Source organism: Lepidochelys olivacea (assembly GCF_965140295.1).
Source record: "Lepidochelys olivacea isolate rLepOli2 genome assembly, chromosome: 14".
NCBI classification, from domain to species: Eukaryota; Metazoa; Chordata; order Testudines; family Cheloniidae; genus Lepidochelys; species Lepidochelys olivacea.
In genome coordinates this window covers 23,350,267-23,373,802 of record NC_140424.1, presented here as the reverse complement: position 1 = coordinate 23,373,802, position 23,536 = coordinate 23,350,267, and the positions used below count along the sequence as shown (strand labels likewise).

Sequence of the window (23,536 nt, the reverse complement as noted above, 5' to 3'; positions counted from 1 at the left end):
TGCATATTGTGCTGTTTACACAAAACTGTATTTGCAAGAGTAACTTTATCTGCTATTGAAATGCAGCTACCTCTAGGATAGAATTTCAGCTACTGTTAAAAACCACAACGCAACACAATCTAGCTCTTTAAGACAGGAAACAAGGAATAGCCTATCCAATTGAAATTACAGAGGGAATTAAGACAGAGAGAATATGGCTACTCCAAACTGAAATTGACCAGCATACCAGGTTTAGTACTATGGAATTTTCAATTATCACAAAGAGTCACAGAACAGCATTCTGTAACAGCTTGCCGGTGTTTTGGACCAGCACTGACTCAGAGGGAAGTACCTGTCATCTTCTTAAAAAGAAAAACCACAAAAATCACACACCATCCCTCATCACTGAATTGCAGCTTAGAACCCATCAGAATTGATTGAGTTGGAAATGAGGCTATGGTGGCATTACACTTTCACTCATTTTGAGAGACCATTATTAGCTTCTGTTCTCTTTAGGTCTTATACTGAGCTCATCACCATAGTATTTAACTGTTCTAAGGTGCCTGTTGAATGGATAGGCGCAAAATTGTCTGATTTGGGTGGTGTATGTACGTAGCAAGTTCAGGCAGCTTCCCTGAAATAGGAAGGAGAGTTCTGGCTGAGTAGGAGGGAGCTGAGCATCATTTCAGTGGGAGTATTAAATATTGATGGGGTTTTTTTTAACATTGATGTCACTGATTTATTTAAGGAGCTGTGCAGTATGCTGCTGGTGATAAATCTTTCAGAGGCCAACCTCATCCAGCTGTAACCGTGTTCTGGAACTGCAAAGTCTTTTACTACATGTATTTCTGCTGTTAAGTCCAGTTCACATGTGGAATGTCACAGCTGATGGAAAACATGGGGAAGGCTTGAATTCTCCACCTCCACTGTGAAAATGTTCTACACAATAATTTGTATTGCCTTGTGTAATTTCTAACATGACTGCCTCAGTGATTAGCTTCTCTCAGGAGTGAGGCTTTTTGGGGCAGGATGTTCTATGAGAAAGAGATGATTCTTTCATATGTTGTTTAATAATTCACAGTTGATGAGCCTGTGCTTTTTGTCTTTCAACCAACCAAATCTGCCCTGTCTTAAAGAAGGAGCAGGTAGTTTTTATGAAATAATTACAGAAGGAATATTCAGATTCCAGACTAATTGTTCCGATGGACAGCAGAGGATCCTCCTCTTGGGAGGTGAAATAAAAATCACAATACTGATGTAACTGTTCTATTTATTGAATAATCCACTCGGAATGAACAACAAGGAGTACTTGTGGCACCTTAGAGACTAACAAATTTATTTGGGCATAAGCTTTTGTGGGCTAAAACCCACTTCATCAGATGCATGGAGTGGAAAATACAGTAGGCAGAATATATATACACAGCACATGAAAAGACGGGAGTTACCTTACCAAGTGGGGGGTCAGTGCTAACAAGACAATTCAATTAAAGTGAAAGTGGGCTATTCTCAACAGTAGAATACCCAAGGGAGGAAAAAAAAACTTTTGTAGTGTTAATGAGGCCAATGTAATCAGTGTGGCCCATTTCAAACAGTTGATAAGAAGGTGTGAGTAACAGTAGGGGGAGATGTCAAGAATTATAACATTAAAAAACCAGTCGGAGAACACTTCAATCTGCCTGGACACTCAATAGCAGACTTAAAAGTGGCAATTCTTCAACAAAAAACACATCAAAAACAGACTCCAACGAGAAACTGCAGAACTGGAATTAATTTGCAAACTGGACACCATCAAATTAGGCCTGAATAAAGACTGGGAGCAGATGGGTCACTGCAAAAACTTATTTCCCCATACTAATTTCCCCCTACTGTTACTCACACCTTTTCATCAACTGTTTGTAATGGGCCACACTGATTACATTGGCCTCATTAACACTACAAAAGTGATTTTTCCTCCCTTGGTATTCTACTGTTGAGAATAGCCCACTTCCACTTTAACTGAAATGTCTTGTTGGCACTGACCTCCCACTTGGTAAGGCAACTCCCATCTTTTCATGTACTGTGTATATATATTCTGCCTACTGTATTTTCCACTCCATGCATCTGATGAAGTGGGTTTTAGCCCACAAAAGCTTATGCCCAAAATAAATTTGTTAGTCTCTAAGGTGCCACAAGGACTCCTCGTTGTTTTTGCTGATACAGACTAATATGGCTACCACTCTGAAACCTGTCACCACTCTGAATGGTGGATATCAGGTTTCAAGATGCAGTGTGGAGGTGCTGACTCATCCTGAAAGCCAGACAAAATAGGGTAAATCTTCATCTCCAGTGGTGAGCATGGTATAAAGTTCTAAGCAGATAGGTAGGAGTATAAAAGGCTGATTCCCTCCCAGCTAGAATGAAGGAATGATAGGAACTCTTGCTAGGTGAAACTCTAGGATCAGCCATCTCAAGCAGTAATGCACTGAGAGGTTTATGTTTGTAAGTACAATCCTGCCTCAGGGCTTTATTACATATCTGGTCCATTAACCAAGTGTATGTGTTCACCATTTGTTCCTGCTCACCCTCCAGTAATCTGGTCAGATTCCCATCTGCTACCAGAAGACAAGTAGTTGCAATAGCTAGGATTACGCTCTACAATGAGCCTTGCAACAGTCATCCATGCCTTTGTCACCATGCAATGTGCTCCATGTTGGTCTTCACCTTAACACTGCCTGGAAACTGAAGTTGGTTCAGAAGGCAGCATCTTGCTTGCTAAGCAGAGTATATTGCCATGAGCATCTATGGTACTGTTGCTCCAGGATCTGCATTGGCTGGCTGTGGTTTCCAGGCAAAATTTAACCTATAACCCCCTGAATGGATTAGGAGTAAAGGTGGTTAATAATCTTCTGGCAGAACAGTTTTCCATTAGAAAATGCTGATTCAACAGAATCAAAATATTTTGTGGGAATGTATTAATTTCATTAACATTTTTAATGAGAAATTATCAATATGTGTCATTTCTAAAAAAGTGAAAGTGACAAGGTCAAAGTGAAGTATTTTCAGTAAGGAGCTCGCTGTCTCTCACACTTCCCTAACACACACACACTGTCTCTCACACACAGACTGGCTCTTACACTCACATACACTCTGCCTCTCACAAGTCAGTCTCCCAACACAGACTGTCACAAACGCACACACACAGAGTCTCACACTCCCCAACACACAGTCCCCCAACACACAGTCAGACACACACACTGGCTCTCTCTCTCTCTCACACACACACACACACGTGTATTATTGTTGGTACTTCCTGTCAAAATGCTTGTGGTAAGCCAGGAGTGGATAGGGGCTGCAAGAGTGCCGTGGGCTCTGGCAAGATGCAGCCCCCCTGTGACAGTGCAAAGCCTGCCTTGAGCCACTCTGTCTGCTGTGTATAAAGCTTGGTGTGTGTCAGCAATGGGGGTGGGGGAGAATTTTGGGGGTCCACGGGCGGGGGTGGTGGCTGTGCCCCCTCAACACACTGGGGCACTGGTGCCAGCTGGGGACTGCCTTCAGCGAAGCATAGGGGCACCAGTTTAATAATACTGTATAGGGCCCCATAAATCCCAAGGATGGCCCTGTTCAGTATATTTTGTTTAGTGAAAAATGCTGAGATTGACGATTTGGAACAAAACAAAATTTTGAAATCTCAGCATTTCCCTCAGGACAGAAGTTCCATTTTTCATCCACCGTTAATTAGGAGCTATGTACCCGAGAGTCGTTTCTTTCTGCAGTGTTACCACAGTTGAGATCAGCAGAGGCACTTGAGCTAAAGCCCTGTTTAAATGAGAGGGGGCTGCTAACAGGATGTTCTCTTTGGTTGCCCTGTGAGTGTGTAAATAAATTAAATATATGGGTGAGTTGGGACTGTAATCCATTGTATGTGTGTGCTGCATTGGGAGCAGGATAAGGACTCACTCATTTACATCTTCGTATTTCCAGGGCACCAGTCTCCAAGATATCGAGACATTACAGAAAGCTGTAAGATTGCAGAAGGGAACATTTGAGGCCACTTGTAGAGAGACCCCTTAGACATAACTGAAAGTCTTCATATGTAGCCTGGTCCTTCTTTGGCAGTGTAGTCTTCGCTGCCTGCATGTTGCAGAATTTGCAAGTAAAGATAGAATCATAGAATATCAAGGTTGGAAGGGACCTCAGGAGGTCATCTAGTCCAACCCCTGCTCAAAGCAGGACCAATCCCCAATTTTTGCCCCAGATCCCTAAATGGCCCCCTCAAGGATTGAACTCACAACCCTGGGTTTAGCAGGCCAATGCTCAAACCACTGAGCTATGTTGAGCAATATTTTCAAAACTACATAAGGCATAGATTCACCAAAGGACTTAGGTGCCTAACTCCCACCTTAGGTGCTGAAATCCCAGAATCAGCCCCCATTGGAATTCCCCCCTTCTCCCGACACACACACACCCACACACTCTCAGCGGCTGCCACATCTGTAGGTGCCTAAACTTGCTTGGCACCTCCATTTTTGCAGTAAAAGATCCCTAGGCACTTATGTTTGTGCCTCTGTGCATGCGCAGGCATCTGGATGTCTAAATCCTAGAGCGAAGCAAAACCCAGGGGAAAGATAGGCATTCCTCCGCTTAACTCGCCTGCAGGGCCCTAGCCAGTAAGCATTCTTTGAGCTCACCTACTGGATCAACCCCCTATCGCCGAGAATACACAAAGAAGTGGGGCGGGGGAAGCTCTCATAACTTTTAGCCCAGTGGTTAGAGTACTCACCTGGGATGTGGGAAGTAACCAGTTCTCCCTCCCTGTGGAGGAAGAAGGTATTTGAACAGGAATCTGCCACCTCTCAGGTGAGTGCCCAAGCCACTGGGCTATGGGATATTCTGGTGTGGGGTCCCTCAGTCTCTCCTGTTGAAGCTTTGTCACGCTGAATAAATTTCAGAAATTCATTGGAGCAGAGGGCCTGGATCCTGGGTTCCCAGTTGAGTGCTCTAACCACTAGGCTCCAGAATCACTCATGCTTGTGTTCTCTCTCCAAATCATTCTTTCATTATTTACCCACGGTGGAACAGCTTCAACAGGAAAGCTTGAGGGAGCCCCACATGGGAATATCCCATAGCTCAGTGGTTAGGTCATCCTCCTCCTTCACCGCCCCCTTCCCTGCTCCCCCCCCACCCCCCGCTTCTTGTGAAAACAGCCTAGGCACCTAGCCCCAAGAGAGGGTTGAGAATCCCAAGCAGAGGGAGGTGCCCCCCCTGCAGCCCAGATTTACTTGCTGAACTTCATGAGAGCAGCAATACTTAGCACATACCCTCTGGCTTGGCATCTCCCATTTAGGCAGGAAGCCACCTAGCATGCTGGCTTTTGTGATCCCTTTCTGAGGCACCTCCCTCTCCCCATTCATTGCAGAGGAAGAGGAGGTGCTGAACTCAGGCTTTGTGGATCCCAGTGAATTTCTGGACCCCTAAAAGGTAGGTGTGGCAAAGCTCAGCATCACCAGGCCTACATTTCTTTGTGGATCTATCCTAAGTGATTTAGAAGGGGGAGTCACACTGAAAGTCAATAGGCTCTTAAGTCACTTTTGAAAATGGCACTTAAGCTTCTAAGTCACTTAGGCATTTTTGAAGGAGTTACCTGTTAATTTTGTTTATCCAGCATCCATTATCAGACAAGTCTGCTCACTCTGATCCCTTGCCACTTCCCCAGATTTCTTTCTACCTTGGCTTGCCTCTAGCAGGCCCTTTCCCCCAGCACCTTTCCAGGCTCTGTAGAGTCCTCTCCAGCTCTGGTAGCAAGCAAACACTTTCCTCGTGGAGATCCAGCACCAGCCCTTTTATCCAGGCTACTCCTTGGCTCTACCCCTGTGATCTCTCCATGGCTCTGCTGGCATATTAGCAGAGTTCTCTCTCAGAAGAGGCTCCCAAGGCCAAGTAGCCTCTCCCCCTGGGCTTCTTTCCTCCTTCTGCCCTGAAACCCTTCCTTTATGTTAATTAGCCACCCAGTTCCTCCCACTGGGTCTCATTCTTAATTGAGCCTGACACATGCTGTAGTTGCCACCAGCTGCCACAAGTGACCTCTTCAGCTCCCCTTAAGCCTTTCAGTGCCTGTGTGAGGTATGCACCCCATTATACCAACCCCAACCCCACCTCTGCTCTCTACTTTGGAGATTCAACAGAGATGCCCAGAATTAAAGAGAAACTAGGGGGCTGGGGACTTCTCCACTTGGCTTCTAACATACTGGCACACAGGGACTTATGTGTACTCCTCTAATTGCTAACTGCTTGGAAATGGATTCCATCCCCTAATGCAAGCTGTACAATCTCACAATAGGGACAGCAAAGGGAAGACATGGAGAACAAAACTTTCTTGGCCACTTTGATAAGTAACCTCTTTCGACCCGGACCATCTCCTCTTTCACACACATACGCACGTGCCCACACACATTGGCACCCATTTGGGTTTTTTAAATGCCATTTTAATCAAATGGTAAAAAGATTGCACTTTCCAATATATATAATCCATTACACCTATACAAATAATTTATAATCCATCTACATCATATACAGCTATACATTGTTAATACCTATATACATCAGTACAAATTCAAAGCTACCATACAAGCCTCTGGTTATGTCTAGCGTGCCAGGCGAAGTGAACCTATAGTTAAATCCCAAGGCAGGCGGACATGTGAGGAGCTGTTTGTCAGCCTCTCAAATTACTGCCCTACATAGCAGCTCATAGGAAGAGAAGTGCTGGCTTCATCCAGGCATTTCTTGACCTCCTTTTCCATCATTAGTCCTGGGGTTTCCCTTGTATGTGTCTCCCTCTGGGGCAAAATCCATCTCTTTTCCACATAAATTTTATGTAGTTGCTTGTTAATAATTTACAATAAACCATGAGTAAACTGAGGTTAAAGACAATGCTGTTTATGCTGAAGACACGAAAGCCCTGTTGCTGAATGCTTCTGGCTTTGTTTATCTTGTATCCCCTCGTTAGGACTCAGGAGGCTGAGGTTAGCTGAACTTGGAATGAGGTGGCTAAATCTCCTAGCATAACAAAAATATCATTTCCTTCAGGGGCTCTGGTGAGATCCAAATACAAGGAAGTGCAGTGCAGTAGGGGGAAGGAAATTCCCTGGATTAAACTTTTGGATTATTTTTGTAACCCCAGTGATTATGGGACAACAATAGGACTTAGCTTTTTTTTCCCTCTGGAGGAAAAAGTGCAATATACAGTTTTCATAAATGGAATAACAGACTTTGGGGAGCATAGCTCTTCATGAAATCACAGTTCTCGAGTACTTGAGTCACTTGGCAGTACAGTGAATGTCTCAATACACACCCAAGCCATGAGGGTCTCACAATGAGGATGCCCCATGGTGTGTGAGAGATTCTCACACACACATTTACTTTTTTTTGTAATTAAATGATTTGGGGGGCTGCCAGGGTCTCCTGTTGCTAGGGAGCCTCTCACCTGCCATCAGTTTTAAAGGTGATTTACCAGCAGGCAGTATATTTCAATAGCACTTCCTGGGGAATTGTTTTCATTGTAATAGTTTTATGCAATATGCTAAGCTGGGAGTTTGGCTAGAAAGTAAAAGATAAAAATTTTGCAGTGAGGAGCGAGAGTAAATGGTTGTTTCATCTTAAAAATCGCAGAGCAGGGCAGCGATGGGAGCTGCAGGAGGGCTGAGACAATCTTTAAAGCCTACATGGGGGGAAATTTAACCCAAACTTCCCCAGTGTCCACAGGGCCTAAATGTCCAAGAAATCCTAATGTCATCAAAATATTTGGGCCTTAATCAAGGCAGTTCTGTGAAGGGTTATTTAGAGGGGCCCGATCTAAACATTGCAGTCCAACATTTCAAACTTGGATACCTAAAGTTTGGTTGGATACATTCTGATTCCACATTTAGGCACTAAATTAAGTAGCCCCTGATTGTCAGAGGAACAGTTCCCATTGGCCAGACACCAGTCACATCCCAGCCTGGCCACCTGTTCCATGGCAGGGGTGTGGAGTCACCGCTGGGGGCAAGGGGGGATGCTGTTTTCCCTGCCATAGTCCTGTAGGGATTCTGCTGGGGCGTGCAGCCTAAAGTACCACCAGTAGCGCTTGTGAGAGTCTTGCTGGCTTAACCCTCAGCTGGGATGCACTGACTCAGCGCTCCCCTACGGTCACCTTCACCAAGCAGCACCACCCCCTGTTCGGGCTGCCTTGGCTATGAGCAGAATCTCTTGGGGCGTGTGTGCTGCACTTGAGACTTTACGGAACCGCAAATTAACCTGGCCCAATGTGCACTGCATTACAATGCATTACCACCTGTAAACTGCTCTGGGCTCTCAGGCACTCCTCACCAGTCTATAGCATGTGAACCAAAGAGAAAGCACATAAAGGCCAAGAAACTAGAGTAGCCACTGATGGGTTCTCTGGGTAGCTGTTTCTTGCATCCCTGTGACAAATCAACACTGGCAATGAGGTGTGGAAGCAGAGAACAATTTGGGGTTTGTGTAACCCAGTGTTTAGGAGCAGACACTGACAGTCTCACGCAAGGAAGGTTTAATGATCACATCTATCAGGATTTAAGGGAAGCTTTGTTAGCGCTGTCCTGGATGTTTGGGATTAGATCTGACAAGTTAATGAATCTACACTTGGTATCTGAAATGACTTCAGCTGGCAATGAGCAGGAAAGAAGATAGGAACTTGTGCACCTGCCACTATGGGAGCTTTGTTCGATGCTAGCCAAAGTCACTAGCATGGAAGTCCATGGCAGTTTTTCCCACAGACCTCAGTGAGAGCTGGGCAGACCCTAGTGATGCACATGTTCTACTCAATTCCAATCAGCCCTTACAAGCCTTCTTCTTTGCTGAGTGAATGTTTTGAGGCAATTGCCTGTGTCCCCAAGGTGACTCAAATATATTGCTTTGGAACAGAGACTGTAGCTTCAGGTATATCTGTGCAGCACCCAGCACAATGGGGCACTGATCCCTGATTAGGGGTTTCAGACACTACTGTAATATAAAATATTAAATAATAATAATTGCACCTTGTGCCACACCTAAAGCAAGCAGAAGCCAAACTCTGCCAGCTTGTTTCCAATCCTTCTACCGAGAAGCCCCTCCTCCCCTCTCAAGGTATTTTACAGACACACACAGGAGAATAATAGTCTGACTCCTGCTTATCTCCCTCTGTGCTCAATTCCCCAGCCCAGCCGCACTCTCCAGCATTACAGGAACTCCCTGCTCTTCCACCTTCCCCGTGGCTCTGTTCCTTGGCTCAGCCCTAAGCCATGGCATTATAACAGTTTGCCTGATTTTTACTTTCTTCTTTGAGCCCTAACTTCCCGTAGAGTTGAAGCTTTACAAGAGAAATTGTTGCGAAGTCACTGGAGGGGCTTTTAGTGTGTTCTCTGGTCCCCATTCGATTGTGACCCGACCAGGGATTCTTACAAATGCCTCTCACGCCAATTTTTTCTTATCTTCTTCACTGGATGATGCCTGCAAAGGTGTTGATGGGCAACAGCAAAGATTTGGGCATGTATTTGGCCAGTCCCACACCCTCTGGTTCATGCAGGCTGAATTTCATTGTCCTGGTCTTTTGCAAGCAATAGCTGGGTTCCAGGCAAGGAGAAACTTCCACACTGCAAGAGAAGAAACATACTTTCACTAAACATGCTGAATCATGGGCCAAATGCTGATCTCAGTTACACCAGTGTATATCCAGAGTAACTCCATTGGCTTTGGCTGTTGCTTTGGATTTACATCCATGGAACTAAGATGTATAATATGTTTGTAATCTTGAACTGGTTTTTGCTAGAAAGATTATCTAAAGCATATTATTGTTATTATTATTTGATTTACACAGTGCCTTAGGCTAGCCTTAGTTTGATTCAGGGGAATGCCCAGAATATTACAGATGGGCCTGAATCAAAACACCACCTTCAAACTCCCCCGAACTTTGAAGGCATTTGAAATCCATGCACTAATACCAGTTTGCACACCCAGCTGTCAGAACTGCATATGCGTTTATGTGCACAGTTATGTGAGCATGTGTAATGCTCTGGTCTAGTGTATGATCCCATCTCCTCTAAGTGGCTGGTTTGTGACTGTACAGCCAACTTTTGTCACACAAAGGGCTTTTCCTTCAACTCAATTGTTGAGCTAGTTTAAAAAAGGTACACATTTTCATCCACAAAAAAGAATCTTCCTTTTCTTTGTCAAATAATTTTGACTGTTGACATTTTTCAACCAGCTCTACTTGAGTGGTCGCTTGCGTTTTTGTGCTTAGAGTCCTGGGTTCAAATCCCTGCAGATGACTGTGGTGGCTGCATGTGAATTGGTACATGATACATTTTTGTTGTGGATGCTACTTGGGCAAAATTATGAAATTGTGGTTTCTAAAATACAAAGCCAGCCTGCACAAATTCTTGAAAAAAACCTCATTTTTTGCTGCTATAGTATCAAAGCTGCTCACACAGACTACCCACTCCCACCTTCAGATTTCTACAGTGCCTTTTATCCTGAAGGATCCAAAATCACTCCACAAGCTGTAGAGAAGAATCATTTCCACCACCACGGAAATGCTACCACTGCTGGGGTAGAACTCAAGCAGCTATTTAACAGTAAACAACATTATACAACGGTTTCAAGCAAGAAATGAAGATTACTGTATCCATATCCAGTGCATCATGTTCAAACACGCACTTGGATAATGCTTTCTATCCATGAATCTTAAAGAAGAGCTCTGTGGAGCTTGAAAGCTTGTCTCTTTCACCAACAGAAGCTGGTCCAATAAAATATATTTGCTCACTCACCTTGTCTCTTACAAGCAGTAATGAGTTAGGCTTCAGAACCCCCCTACGGGAGGTAGAAGAGTATAATCTGCACCTTACAAATGGGAAGGTAGGAATACAGAGATATTGAGGAAGTTTGTGGCAGTGTTGGGAAATGAGCCAGATCTCCTGGCCCCCAGCCCTCTGCTTGAGCCACTCTCTTTTAACATTTACTATATATGATAAAATAGTTTGCACTGACATACTGTTTTCCAGGCAAAGATCTCAAAACACTTTACAAAGGAAGGTCAATATCACTGGTTTTACCCTGGTGATAGCAGGCACAGGGAGGCCATGTGACTCACCCAAGACCTCTCATCAAGTTAGCAGCAGAGTCAGGACTAGAACCCATAGCTCCTGACTTCCAGGCCTGGGCACTAGCCAACATCACCTCTTCTGTAGTCCTGATGACCCTCGTGAAAAGACATGTTGTGTCTCCGGGGGCGTCTAACTTTAAATCAATAGCTTGTTGCTTGTTAAAAGCCCTGCAGCAAAGTGGCCTTACCTGACCACGTTCGTGTAGGTCCTTCTGAAGTCCTTGTCCAGGCACAGGTTGAAGGTCCTTTGTTCCATGCACTGGATTTTGATATTGCGTGTTCTGATCTTGTTTGTTGCTGACTGGAACAACAGGGAAGAAAAAGCCCTGCTGAATTTTTCACTTACCTTCTCAAGGCTGCACGGAGACAGATGGTGAATGTATGTGCATACGCACATCTATTTTTGAACCTTGGACCACAAGACATGACTGCTGGAATAAAGAGGGAACTGGCTCCTTCCTTTTATTTCCCCCGACGCAAACTGGCCAATATTTTCAAAAGCAGCCAGTGATTTGGGTGCCTAACTTGAGGCTCCTTAAAGGGGCTAGTTTTCAAAGGTGTTGAACATCCACAGCCCCAGTTGAAGTCAGTGAGAGATGCAGAGGCTCAACAATTCTGAAAATCAGGCCCCCTTAAGGTGTCCCAAAATAGGCTTCCAGAATCACTGGCCAGAGTCTCCACAGTAACTGGGGAGGCCTGGTGCTCAAGCAGCCTTACACGGGATTGTTAGTTTTAGAGTCTTGGCGTGAGATCTCCCACCCCCAACTCTAGACCTTTATACCAGTGTGGGAAGGTTTCCCCTGACACAAGCACTGCAAAGCTGCTTTCTGAGGACCCCTTTGCAAGCCCTGGTGTAGCCTGTGGTCACGCTGGAGGTGGGGCAGGGGCAGGAAGGGTGAGTCAGGGCAGGGCTACAGCGCTCAGTGCTGCAGTGATTCTAGACAACACTGTGACTCAGTGGAGATGGGGGAGGCTGCCATAACTTTGACAGGCCCCTAGGGCTGTTTAAGGTACACTGAAGGCCCCAGAGCAGCCCAGGTTTGGGAGGGCACAAAGGTGGCTTATAGCCGCCCTTCCCTTGGGCTGTGAGTCATTGAATCTCACCCGGGCTGCCTGAAATACATGGCAATAGGTGATAAAGAAACAGGCCTTTGGTCCATTTGGCCCTAAAGGACCTGATTCTCAGGATATGTCTACACTGCAACTTGGGGTGTGATTGCCACTCACGTAGGCACACCCAAACTAGCTTTAAGCTAGCTAAAAGTAGCAGTGAGATGTTGTGGCACCGACTGTACAAGCCCGTGTCCCTAGCTCACAACAGGGTCTGTGCTGCCGCAGCTGCCCTGCTAGATTCGAGCTAGCACCGGCGAGCCCCCACAAGCTGCCCTCATACCTTCAGTTATACTAAACCCTCTTTGCACCATTCTTGCAGGGCAAAGGGGCCTGTAAACAAGGATCAAACCCTGTATCTAGTGGATGTTTGTCCCCTGGATCATAATATCTACTACACACCAAGGCACGCTGCTCCAAGGGCAGTCTTGCAGAGGAGAAATGCTGATGCGCGGTGTTCCGTCCAGGCAGTATTGAGGGACAGTGACAGAACTGCTTGGGTTTCCAGCAAAAAGCTGAAATTTGCCAGGGGAGAAAACAAACTGAAACCACTTTCTGACCAGCTGTGTGCAATATCTCCTCCCACTTTTGCAGAGCAATGGGGGATTTCCTTCTTCAGTCTTTGCAGTGGCAATAAGTAAAATCTCTAATAATCATGCTTCTAATTACATTTCTCCAGCTACATCATTCATTCATTCCAAAGGATCCTGAGCAATGGGCCAGATCCTGCAAACCCTGCTGAGCGCACTATTCCTATAGTGAGTAGCTTCCTGCCAATAATAGGCTGTTCGTGGTAGTAAGCAGTAGCTTCAGTAGCATCTGTGGGGTCAGGCACTCTAAGCCCTGCTCTGCATTCCAGGTGGACCCATCCCTGAGAGGATTGGGAGTTTGGGGTGCTGTCTTCCTTTTTTAACGCCCTTATTCTGCAGTGTGGACAGGACCCTTACACCATGTCTGTATAACCAGGTTGGCTGGCCCTCCTTCCTCCCACTCTGCAGCAGTCTGGGATTTCCTGGGAGAGCTCTCATTCAAGCACTGACCTGGCCCAACATTGCTCAGCTTGTGATTCTGAATCACCACCTCCAAGGGACAGGGGCGCCGGGGGTCCCCACACTTTTTACAGGCCATAAGGGCGAGCGACGGGGGGGGGAGAAGGAGGAGAAGAGGAAGGGGCAGAGAGGAGTGAGCGGAGGGCGTGGCCTTGGGGAGAAGGGGTGGGGCCTCAGGGGGAAGGGGCAGCATGGGGGCAGGGCCATGGTTCAGGTGCCTGTGACCCCCCACACTTTTAGGGTGCTTCCACCGCTCCTGCCAAGGGGCCACGGCTACTTACAGAAAACGATCTTCCAGACAGGTTGGAGGTTTTGACGACTTCAGCAATATTTACATCCAAGCACACCAGATCTGCAACAGAATCGGGGCGTTAGACTGAGACTAGAGCACAGGTCAGCCCAGGTTGCCTTGTCTTGCCTTGGCTGGGTGAGGTCTTCTGGGACCCTCCACTGCTAACCCGTGTTGGTGTGCCCACCATCATCCCCAAAGGTTTCTGTTAGGAGGAGTGTCTGTCTGCCTGGGGTGCCTGGGTCCAGCTCCTCGCGTCAGCCCGAGGGGGCACCGGAGAGCAACCCAAGCTACTCCCGTCCTATTCCCCTGGGCTACATAAGGCTGAGAGCACGGCCTTTGCAATGACTCCGTTCTCTGTCACCCCAAGGGGGTGTCTCCACTGGGGCTCCTGGGCCAGATGCAAAGGAGGAGCTAGGACAGTCTACACCAGCTGAAGGTCTATCCCCCAAAGGCTTTGCTTCCTCCCTTCATCCCCGGTCAGGCAAATGCAGAAGAGGTGGGATATAATGACAGAAAGAAGCATAACTGAGTCCAGTGCTGCAGCCTCAGTTACTGGGAGCTCCTTAAAAGCGGGGCATGAGACTCAACAGCCAGATACGTGACCATGAGCTGGAGTGATCATGTCTGCAGCACATGGGTCTGCCCGCAGCGGGGACTCAGCTCCCCAAACCCAGCCAAAGCATGCACTGAGCATGCTGGGATGGATTCTCTGGGAGCCAGCCTCTTCTTTGGCTTTTCCAAGGTCCTGCTCAGGAATCCCCAAAACGCTGAAGAGTTGGCAGCTCAGCAAACAGTGCCCCACCTGGAGAATCCTCACCTTCTGTTTCACTGGAGGGAATGGCTTTCACCACCAGGCCAGTAGATCGCAGCAGGACATCTACCTCCTTCTTCCGATCGCTCACCAAAACCTGCACAAAAGGCTCGTTTCACTCAGTTACATTCATGGTGATTAACATGTTAGGCCTGCATGAAACCAACTGGGTGCCTGATCCAGAGCACACTGGGACAGGCTAAATTTGTTTTTTCATTTGATTTCTCTCCCCGCCCCCTCCCTCTCTGTTCCTACTTTCACATTCTTCCTCTGTTTTTCACTCTGCTCCACTTTTCACCCCACTGGATTTCCTCCCTCTGTGGCTTTTCTCACAGCCTCTCCTAAGCAAACCTGATAGCATTCATGTTCCAGTTGAGCTTTCAAACCCACAGTATTTGAGTGGGTTCGAAACGAGGCAAGACGCGGTCACCGAGCCCCTGCTTAAACCCAGAAAGACACCCTGCCAGCCCCTCTTAATGACAGAAAGAGCATAAGATTAGGAGTGGGGAAAACCCATCTAAACTGAGAGGAAAAAAGGTGGGACAATGATAAATATAAAGGGCCATGTTAAAAAAACAACAACAGAGTCTAAGCTGCTCAGGCAGAACAGGAAATCATAGAATCGTAGGACATGAAGGGACCTCGAGAGGTCATCTTCTAGTCCCGTCCCCTGCACTCAAGGCAGGACTAAGTATTATCTAGACCAGCCCTGACAGGTGTTTGTCCAACCTGCTCTTAAAAATCTCCAGTAACGGAGATTCTACAACCTCCCTGGGCAATGTATTCCAGCGCTTGCACATGTGTCTTACTCAGGGAGTAGCATCACTGATTTCAGTGAGACTGGTCGCTGAGTAAAGCACTACGCAGTCTAAATAACGGTGGCAGAACTGGGCCTATAGGCTTTGTCTAGACTAGGAAAAAGATGTGTGTTCTGAAAAAAGTGTTCGCTAACGTGATTTTAAACACTGCTTAAGGGCTAGTGTAAATGGGGCTGAACCCCTTTACAAACACATTAGCTGGACATAGGCAATGCTCAGGGACTCAAAACAAAGGGAAACGACAACTACAATAGATGATCAAGGTGTTCATTGAAAAGTGCCCCTCCTCTGTAGATGTGCAATAGGAGGAAAAAAGAGGGCTCATTAGAAATCATAATCACACAGGCTAGACTTTACAGTTAACCAGTAAGGGGTCTTGTGCTTCCTAATCAAGATTTCCAGGACAGGGGGGACCATTTGTCGCAGCAACAGCTGGCTCATTATTACAAAGGTTGATCCAGGAGCTGACATCTCTTTTCAGATAAGATGATACCCTGGCACATTCAGCCTGCAAGTAATGCATGTGCTGAAAGGAGCACAGCCACGTTCACAGGGGCAAAAGCAAAGGCAGTTTTCCCTTGCCGCAGCAATCTGCCCCAGAGCCCTGCATGCAGAGAGCTCCCAGATCCACCAAAAGGAGTCCTGCGAGCAGTGAGGCCATGGGACAAAGAGTCGCCTCTTACCTTGCTATATGTTACTGTGAGATCTGCCCCAGGGACTTCCAGCGTTGTTTTCTTCTTTGTTGGCGTATGGTCTGGAAGAGGGAAATCAATGGGAAGTTAGGATCCGAATGGCAACACTGCTCATTCAGGGTATACATTCAGCTGCAATGCAAAGGCACCCATTGACTCCCATGGGAGCAGGATTGGGCTATACTGCTGTAGGTTAGTTCTAACGGCAGCATTAGGAGCCAGGAGGTTTCCTTGCCTGTTCTTTTACCACGTGTCCCCAACCTACCAACAATACTTGGAGGCAGAACGTCTTGCAAATGTTTTTTTTCAAATATCCCCCTCTCCCCACCCCCCCAAAAAAATTCTACATTTTTCAAATTCCGACCTTGCTTGGAAGTACTTTCATGGAAGCACCAGGAAGTTTCAGCTACTGGGATGGAGCACTACAAACATATAATGCCCATGCATGAAGCTTTGCACTAGCTATCCATGTGCTTCCAAGAGCAATTCAAGGCATTAGCCACAATCTATAAAGCCCTATATAGAATGGGAGCGCGTTATCTGCGGGATCACTCTTCAGGCTGTATCCTGCCAGGGGAGTTGTATCCACATGCATCCAAGTACTTGACTCTCAGATGCAGCTGGGAGGTGCTATACCACATCACAGCATCACTATGGTGCATTTTCTAAGCCTGAAGGGCAAGTGCCTATGAATGGGTATTCTGCGGAGCCCTGATTTCAGACTTGAAAAGCCAGTCTTTCCACAGGTGCACTGACGTGATGGCTAATGATTTCCAGCTTGTGAATCATAAGGAGACACATGCACGAGCTGAAATCCTCATCAGCCATTAGATTATTGCCTCACTCCGGGACCTTGTGGCTTCGGTTACTGTGTGTGGAAGGACCCAGGGGCAATGGAGGTAAGTGTGACTGCTTACTAAAGAGAGAGGCAAGCAGGGATGAAGGGGAATTCCTGGTGGCAGAGGAGATGCTGAAACCCACTACGCACCTTTGGGGACTTTGCAATCTTGCACCTTGGCACTCAGCTCGGTGAGGAACACGTCCTCTGCTGGCTCCTGAGCCGCATTGCTGAAGAGAATCTGAAAGAGAAAAAGACCTCTGGGAACAGCTCCTGATTGGTCCCCACATAGTGACCCTCTTTGACATCACAGTCATCTCTGCAGCAACCAGTTGTGATATCACAAAGGGGCTGTAACTTCATATGTGGAACAAGCAACCAGAGGCAAGGTACACACCAGGAATAAAAGTGATTTCATGCACATCTCCTTCGTCACAGAGGACAGCTAAGCTCTGGAAGAAAGGACAGTCCTGCAAAGAGTCTGGGAAAACCTCCCTAGAGTTGCCTGGTTCCATATTTCATCACAGAATCTACACACAGTATCAGGGAGCTCGAGAACTTCCAGAACGAGAACGTGGAATTGGCCAGTAATGTAAACAGGGGGATTTCTCCTGGGGCACTGTACACCTCACCATCAGGTGTCATCTTGACTGAAGTGATGGCTCCCACGCAAGACCCTCAGTCCCTGTACCAGTATGCTGATTAGCTCTGAGGCATGTAAATTCCTGTTTGTGGCACCTGAGTGCTGACAGAAATGCCCAGAGAGTCACCTGGCCATGAGTCTGCAACACGGAGGAGAAAAACTGGGAAATAAAAATAATTTAAAAATAACAAGATCACCAGACATATGACACGAGGATCAAGTGAGGTGGGGGCTGGAACAATGCCAGAGTGATAGGAAGGAGATAAAGTCCTGTGAGGCACTGACAAGATGAGTTACTGGCTCCCCTCTGCGGCTGACCCGCAGAAGATAGCGAGATATCTGGTTCTGTTCCCACCTAATGAATCTAGTCCTTGAAGCAAAGTGGAAAAGGCAGCTCAAGTGTTTGGAGATAGAGGCCCTGGAACAGTTCCTGCTAATGATCTAACCAAGTGGTCTCATTAAAGTCCTTCGGTAATTGTTTTTGTCTCATGTTGAATGTCAGGTCTGACACTGATTCTGTTTCAGAGAAGATGGCAGGAAATACATGAAAGGTTTCAGGAAATCCAGATACCCTGCAGCAATGAGGTAGAGTCTGGCAAAACCTCCCATGAGTCACCTGATTCCATATTTCATCACAGAATCTAAGCACAGAATCTGAACAAAGGGAACTTGCGCACCTCATGAGCAAACCTGGGTCCAGTTAAACAGGAACCTGGGACCGATTTATGGTTCAGTGCCAAAAATCACATGAAATTAGCTCTTCTGCATGGCCCTGAGGTGACCCAGAGGGAGCCCAATGGCTCCATCTCAGCTTCCCTATGAGATTTGGAGGATCACTAGAACCAGGAGCTCAGAGGGAACACTGGGGGCTGGAGACCATGTAGATTAAAGCTGATATTTGCATGAAAACCTGGGAGCTTTGCACAGCTGGGCCAGCAAGCCCTCCTCCACATCGGGGATGTGAACTAGGGTGTGGTTTGGGGCTGTTGCTGGTGTGTTATGTTAAAGGAAGACAGACAAGGCACTGACCTTAACAGCATAGACCTGGAAATAGACTGGCTGGATGCCCAGGCGCACGTAGTAAGCGATCACATCAATAATGAATGGGTCAGACCTGAGGTACATGCTCAGGGAGGAGGGCTGTGTGGAAAGCACAGTTTGCATCACCTGCAGTCACTTCTCTGAAATCATCACTCAGATCTTTATCCCTCTTGGTAAATTACCACAATGAGGCACCCCCCCCCCCACCGCACACACTGAGAGTGTTCCATTTCTACATGGAGATCAGTCAGAGAAAGACCACAGAGGAGGAGAGTCTCTACCCTTTGCCATCCCACCCAACCGCCCCTGTTTAAAGCAGATCTGACAATGTTTTGAAAAAGCCAGGCAATGAGAGCTGCAAATCCCCTTCACAGACAGGCTTTTCAGCAAACACCTCATTTTGCTATTTCACTTCCCCCACCCCAGTTACTAAGTTTGCAACACTGAGCCTTGACCAAAGACAATCTGCTGCAGTGAAGTGCCCCAGCAAGGATACAGCTCTTCATCCTTCCGTCCCATCCGTTTCAGAGCATGGCGTCTACTCACTGGGTGGGGGCAATGTGAGCCCATTTCCACCCCCTCCCCACCACCAATTCAGCCATCCCGCACGACTGCTCTTGGAATATTCTTACAGGAATAAAAATGATCAAAAACCTGAACAAATCATTAAATATTGGGAAATCACAGCCCTGCAGACCACATAAGCACAACCGTGCACCCCAAAATGTGTGATGCTGCCATTCTGTATTTTCCACATGACTGAGAAAGTACAGAACTCAGCGAGAAACATGAGGTGGGCGCTTTTAGCCTCTGAGAAGTTCATTCAGAGGCCCCATTGTGGTTTCTGAGGCACCCGGCACAAGTAGTGCACAAAAGGAAGGGTTCCCCCTCGTACCATGGTGGCCAGCTTGGGGATCATGTGACACAGGGTGTTGATGTTGCTCTCATACCAAGGGTCAGCTTTGCCCAGATACACAGCCAGCTCGCAGAGCTCCATCTGGCCAGGCGTAGTATGATCCTGGAGGAGGAGAAACACACAGCACAGGACAGTCAGCTCCTTGCACCTGCTTGTTATGCACGGAATAATATCCCTCAAGGAAAGGGTTAAAGACACCAGAAGCTAAGCAAATGACTGCTTTGACTGGGATGCAATCTTGCTATTAACCCAACCTTCTCCCTTGGTGGGTATGTCTAGTCTGCAATCCGAGGTGTGACAGCAGCTCGGATGGACACGCATGCTAGCTCTGCCTGTGCTAGCATGGCTAAAAAAATAGCAGTGTAGATATAGTGGCTTCAGCAACGCTAGGACATACCCCGTGTCCTCTGTATGCTTGTAGAGCCCGCGTGGAAGCCCATGCCACCGCAATTAAACTGCTATTTTTAGCTGTACCAGAGTGGGTAATACAATGCAAGTGTGGTTCACACCTGACGGAGGGTACGTCTACACACTGCAATTGGGAAGTGTGATTGCAGCATGTGTAGACGTTCCCAAGCAAGCTTTGATCTGGCTGGATCAAAGCTAGCTCAAGTCTAGCTAGATCAAAGCTAGATCAGGGAACTATAGCGGTGAAGCCGTGCCAACGCGGACAGCTCGTTGGGCTAACCCTGACCACACAGGACCCTGAGGACATATCTGAGTGGCTGCTGCACACACTGCCGCAGCTTTGCTGTTATTGTTACCAGAGCTAGCTTTGAACTAGCCAGATCAAAGCCAGCTCCAGGTACGTCTACACATGCCGCAGTTACACCTTCCAAACGCAGCGTAGGCAGACCCTCAGTAACCTCCCAATCCTACCCCCTCTCCACTGTGCACTCTCACTGGCCGGTTTATGATCCTCGTGGAGTCGTGTCAAGTTTTGATGGTCAGCTTTTGGGGGCAGGGTCTGGGTCTTTGCTTGCGGGTGTGGAGCTGCTAGAACATTTTCTGGAGCTCTGGGTGCTCCAGAATAAAGACAGTTGGTGAATTAACTTAACTAACAATACTTGCCCACGCTGTCAGGATATACTGCCATTTCCGGGGCACATTTACACTGCCAGGAGCTGTAAATGGTCATTGGTTTCTAATAGGGACCATGATAGCATCTCAGCCTTGTGCTGATCCAAACGGTATCCTCCCTCTTTCTGGCTGTCCCAACTTCTAACCTCATTTAGACCTTGATCCTGCCCTGAACTCCATGCCGAAAGACCCTTGAGTCTCCGTGTGGCCATCCTGATGCCAATGGAGTCCGTGGGGACACAGGGCTCCAGGGCGTGGAACTCGTTGCAGGATCTGGCCTTCAGTAAATAATGCTGTTCACTTGTAGCAATTTTCATCCAAAGAACTCAAAGCACTTCACAAACATGGAGCTCATTAGGCTGACAGGTCTTTGGATAGAGACCATCTGTGTGTTCTGTATTTGTACAGCACCTGATGCGCTGAGGTCCTGATCCATGACTGGAGCTCCTAGGTGCTAACATAATAATACTACCAACATTTTACAGATGGGGAAACCGAGGCACAGTGAAGCAAGGTGATTTGCCCATGGCCACGCAACATGTCAGTGGCAGAGCAAGAAACAGGTCCCATGTCTCTGATGCCACATATCCCCCTAGTACAGGCACAGACTCAGAAGGAAAATAGACTCATTTTCACTGCCGTAGTGTTTGATTGGAAGCACGGATCAGCCAAAATGAAAAACTGTTTCCCTGCAAAGGCCCTATGCATGATCCTAAGCTCCTTCTACAGTCCCAGAGTAGCTGGATGCATCTGTTAAAATGACCAGCAATAAAATAAGTCATGTTGAGATCTTAAATATCATCTCTAGGTTTCATAGTCAACACCCCATTTGGACAAACTGAACCATTGATACCTTGCTCAGAGCTATGGTTTCAGGTTGTCTGCAGACTCAGCCAGACAGCCCTGCACTGGGTTCCATTTGGTAGGTTTTTTCAGAGCCATAAGGGCTAGACACAAAATCTTAAATCCTACAGAAACCTGGTGGGCCCCCAGAAAAACATTCCAACCAGCTCAATCCAAGCCCTGGTAACCCGTCTGCAAGGCTGCGAGGTGAGAGAGGGTACAGGCCCCCCTACGTGATCGCTCACCTGAGTGGGCCAGGTGTCTGGCTGCCCCTCCACAACAGGGATGTAATAGAACTGCAGGTTCAGCTTCGGCGTCAGGAAAATACGTCTGGTTTCTCGTTTCCTTGAAATAAAAAACAAAATACATTTGTTTTTAAAGTTACAACGTTTGCTATAAGCCAACCACAGCCAACTGCTTCTGTGGAATGAGAGCCCACAGCTGCATCCTGGTAGGGCCCCGAAGTTCAACAGCATTGCTCCCTCAGTGTGGGGACAATTTCCACCACTAATCCCCTCAGGGCTCTGTGCTCTTCACACTCCTTTCCTATGTGTCTGGGCTGCATTACCATAGTGTCTGAGCAGGTCACAATCTTTATTTACCCTAACAGCAGCCCTGTGAGGCAGGGCAGTGCAGTCATCAAAAAAATAGACCTGGAAATGGGGTACAGCCCAAGATCCCTTAGGATGTCTCCGGGGAGGAGGAGGGGACCAGGGTCATGCGTCCCAGGCAAGTGCCCTAACCATGGTACTATCCTTCCTCCCGCTCTTCCCACCAGCTCTGTTCTTTAGGCTCACGGACAGCTGGCATGTCGGGCCTTACCACACGTTAATGTAAATCCATGCTCACCATGCAGCGCTTTGGCCTTCTCTAGTGTGTGTGTAAAGGGGGGGGGGGGTGGTCACAGAGAGGTCTGTGAGCTGGAAAATATTTCATTTGTCCCCAGTGGAAAATTTCAACTTTTCATAAAAAAAAATGAAAACGCCAGGAGTGAAAACTTTTCAGTTGTTGCTGCCTCAAAAACCCAATTTTCCATCAAAAAAAAGTTTTCACATGGAAATGTTTGATCAGCCCCATTTACATTTTTGCTGCAGCCTTTGAGCTAACAGCACTGAGCCTGTCACCTCAGGCAGCTGTGGCACTTGCTTTTAACGCCAGAGGTTCAATCCTGGCTCCCAGGGGCGTGTGATACTTTAACACTAGAATCCCACCACATCCCTTCCTGCTGCTCCCAGATCATCCTTCCCCTTCCAGACTGCAGCCCACCACAGACCTGGTGCCTCTGAGGCCTGAGCCTTCGGTGTTACCTAGCAGGAGAGGCGACTTCCATGAAGCTCTCATACCAGCCCAACCCCCCACCCATTCCATTCTGGGCTCCCTCTTTCCTTTCCCCTGTTAACCCCACAGCAGGACAGGTGGTGGCGTGAGGTGGAAGCAGCCTGTTGCAGAGCCTGTGCCGGACAATCCTCCCCAGTATTAGCCATCACTGCACCCTGCATAGAAACGCCTCCCCTCAGAGGAGGCTGTAGCCTTACCTCAGTGAGTAATAGGCTTGGGCCAGTCGCCCCAAAACCCTGTCATCCCCCAGAACCACAATCCGGGCAGTGTACAGTCTGTGGAAGTGAGGCATGGGCACCAAGTTGCTGTCAGACTTCCTGTGCAGCTTCCCAGATTGCTTTGCCCCTGGGCCATTGCAGCTGTTCTGCAGCAAGGCCATGCTCTCCAAAAGGCATGCCTTTTTCTTAATGCCGCCCTTCCTCTGGAGCCTGGCATGCTCCACGTCAGTGCCACCGGGCGGCAGCAGCTCCTCGCTTGCCGCAGGCAGGTCCCGTTCAATGCCACTGTCGGTGGAGAGCACGGAGAAGCGGGTCTGCTCGCAGTAGTCGCAGTCAGACACGATGTCCTGGATCTCAAAGTTGTCCAGTTCCTGGCTCAGGCAGTCCTGCTCGCAAGTCTGCGACAGCGGGCGGACGAACAGCACCAGCTCCTTCCCTGCGCAGGGGAGGAAAGCCCGTAAGTGATGAAGGCCAGGTGCGCAGGTGGGAGTCATCCCCAGGCCGGGCCAGTGGGAGCTGCAGGTGCTCAGGCCACTGGCTTAGGTGCCAACTGCTGGATTTAGATGCCTAACTTTAGGTTCTACATCTTCGATCCAAAGCCCAGTGACGTCTGCGGAGTCTTTCCATTCGCTCCAGTGGGCTTTGGGCCAGGCCAAACAATCTGAACATTGGCCCCTCTGTCTTCTGAAATTCCACTGTAACAAACACTAACCCCATTGCCTCCCTGCATTTCACAT

The 23,536-nt window shown here is 47.7% G+C and overlaps 1 protein-coding gene across 1 annotated transcript in view; it reads right to left on the bottom strand.

The window, feature by feature from the left end:
* Positions 1-6,493: 6,493 nt before the first annotated feature.
* PIK3R6 (phosphoinositide-3-kinase regulatory subunit 6) overlaps positions 6,494-23,536 on the bottom strand; it is a 59,699-nt gene continuing 42,656 nt past the window's right edge. Inside the window, exons 11-20 of the mRNA XM_084648285.1 lie at positions 22,779-23,235; positions 21,489-21,588; positions 19,300-19,422; positions 18,393-18,503; positions 16,871-16,961; positions 15,874-15,944; positions 14,379-14,469; positions 13,551-13,621; positions 11,299-11,411; positions 6,494-9,602 (exon numbers count right to left, since the gene is read on the bottom strand). Coding sequence (XP_084504411.1) covers positions 9,446-9,602; positions 11,299-11,411; positions 13,551-13,621; positions 14,379-14,469; positions 15,874-15,944; positions 16,871-16,961; positions 18,393-18,503; positions 19,300-19,422; positions 21,489-21,588; positions 22,779-23,235 — 1,385 coding nt within the window. The 3' untranslated portion in view covers positions 6,494-9,445. The remainder of the gene's footprint in view (positions 9,603-11,298; positions 11,412-13,550; positions 13,622-14,378; positions 14,470-15,873; positions 15,945-16,870; positions 16,962-18,392; positions 18,504-19,299; positions 19,423-21,488; positions 21,589-22,778; positions 23,236-23,536) is intronic.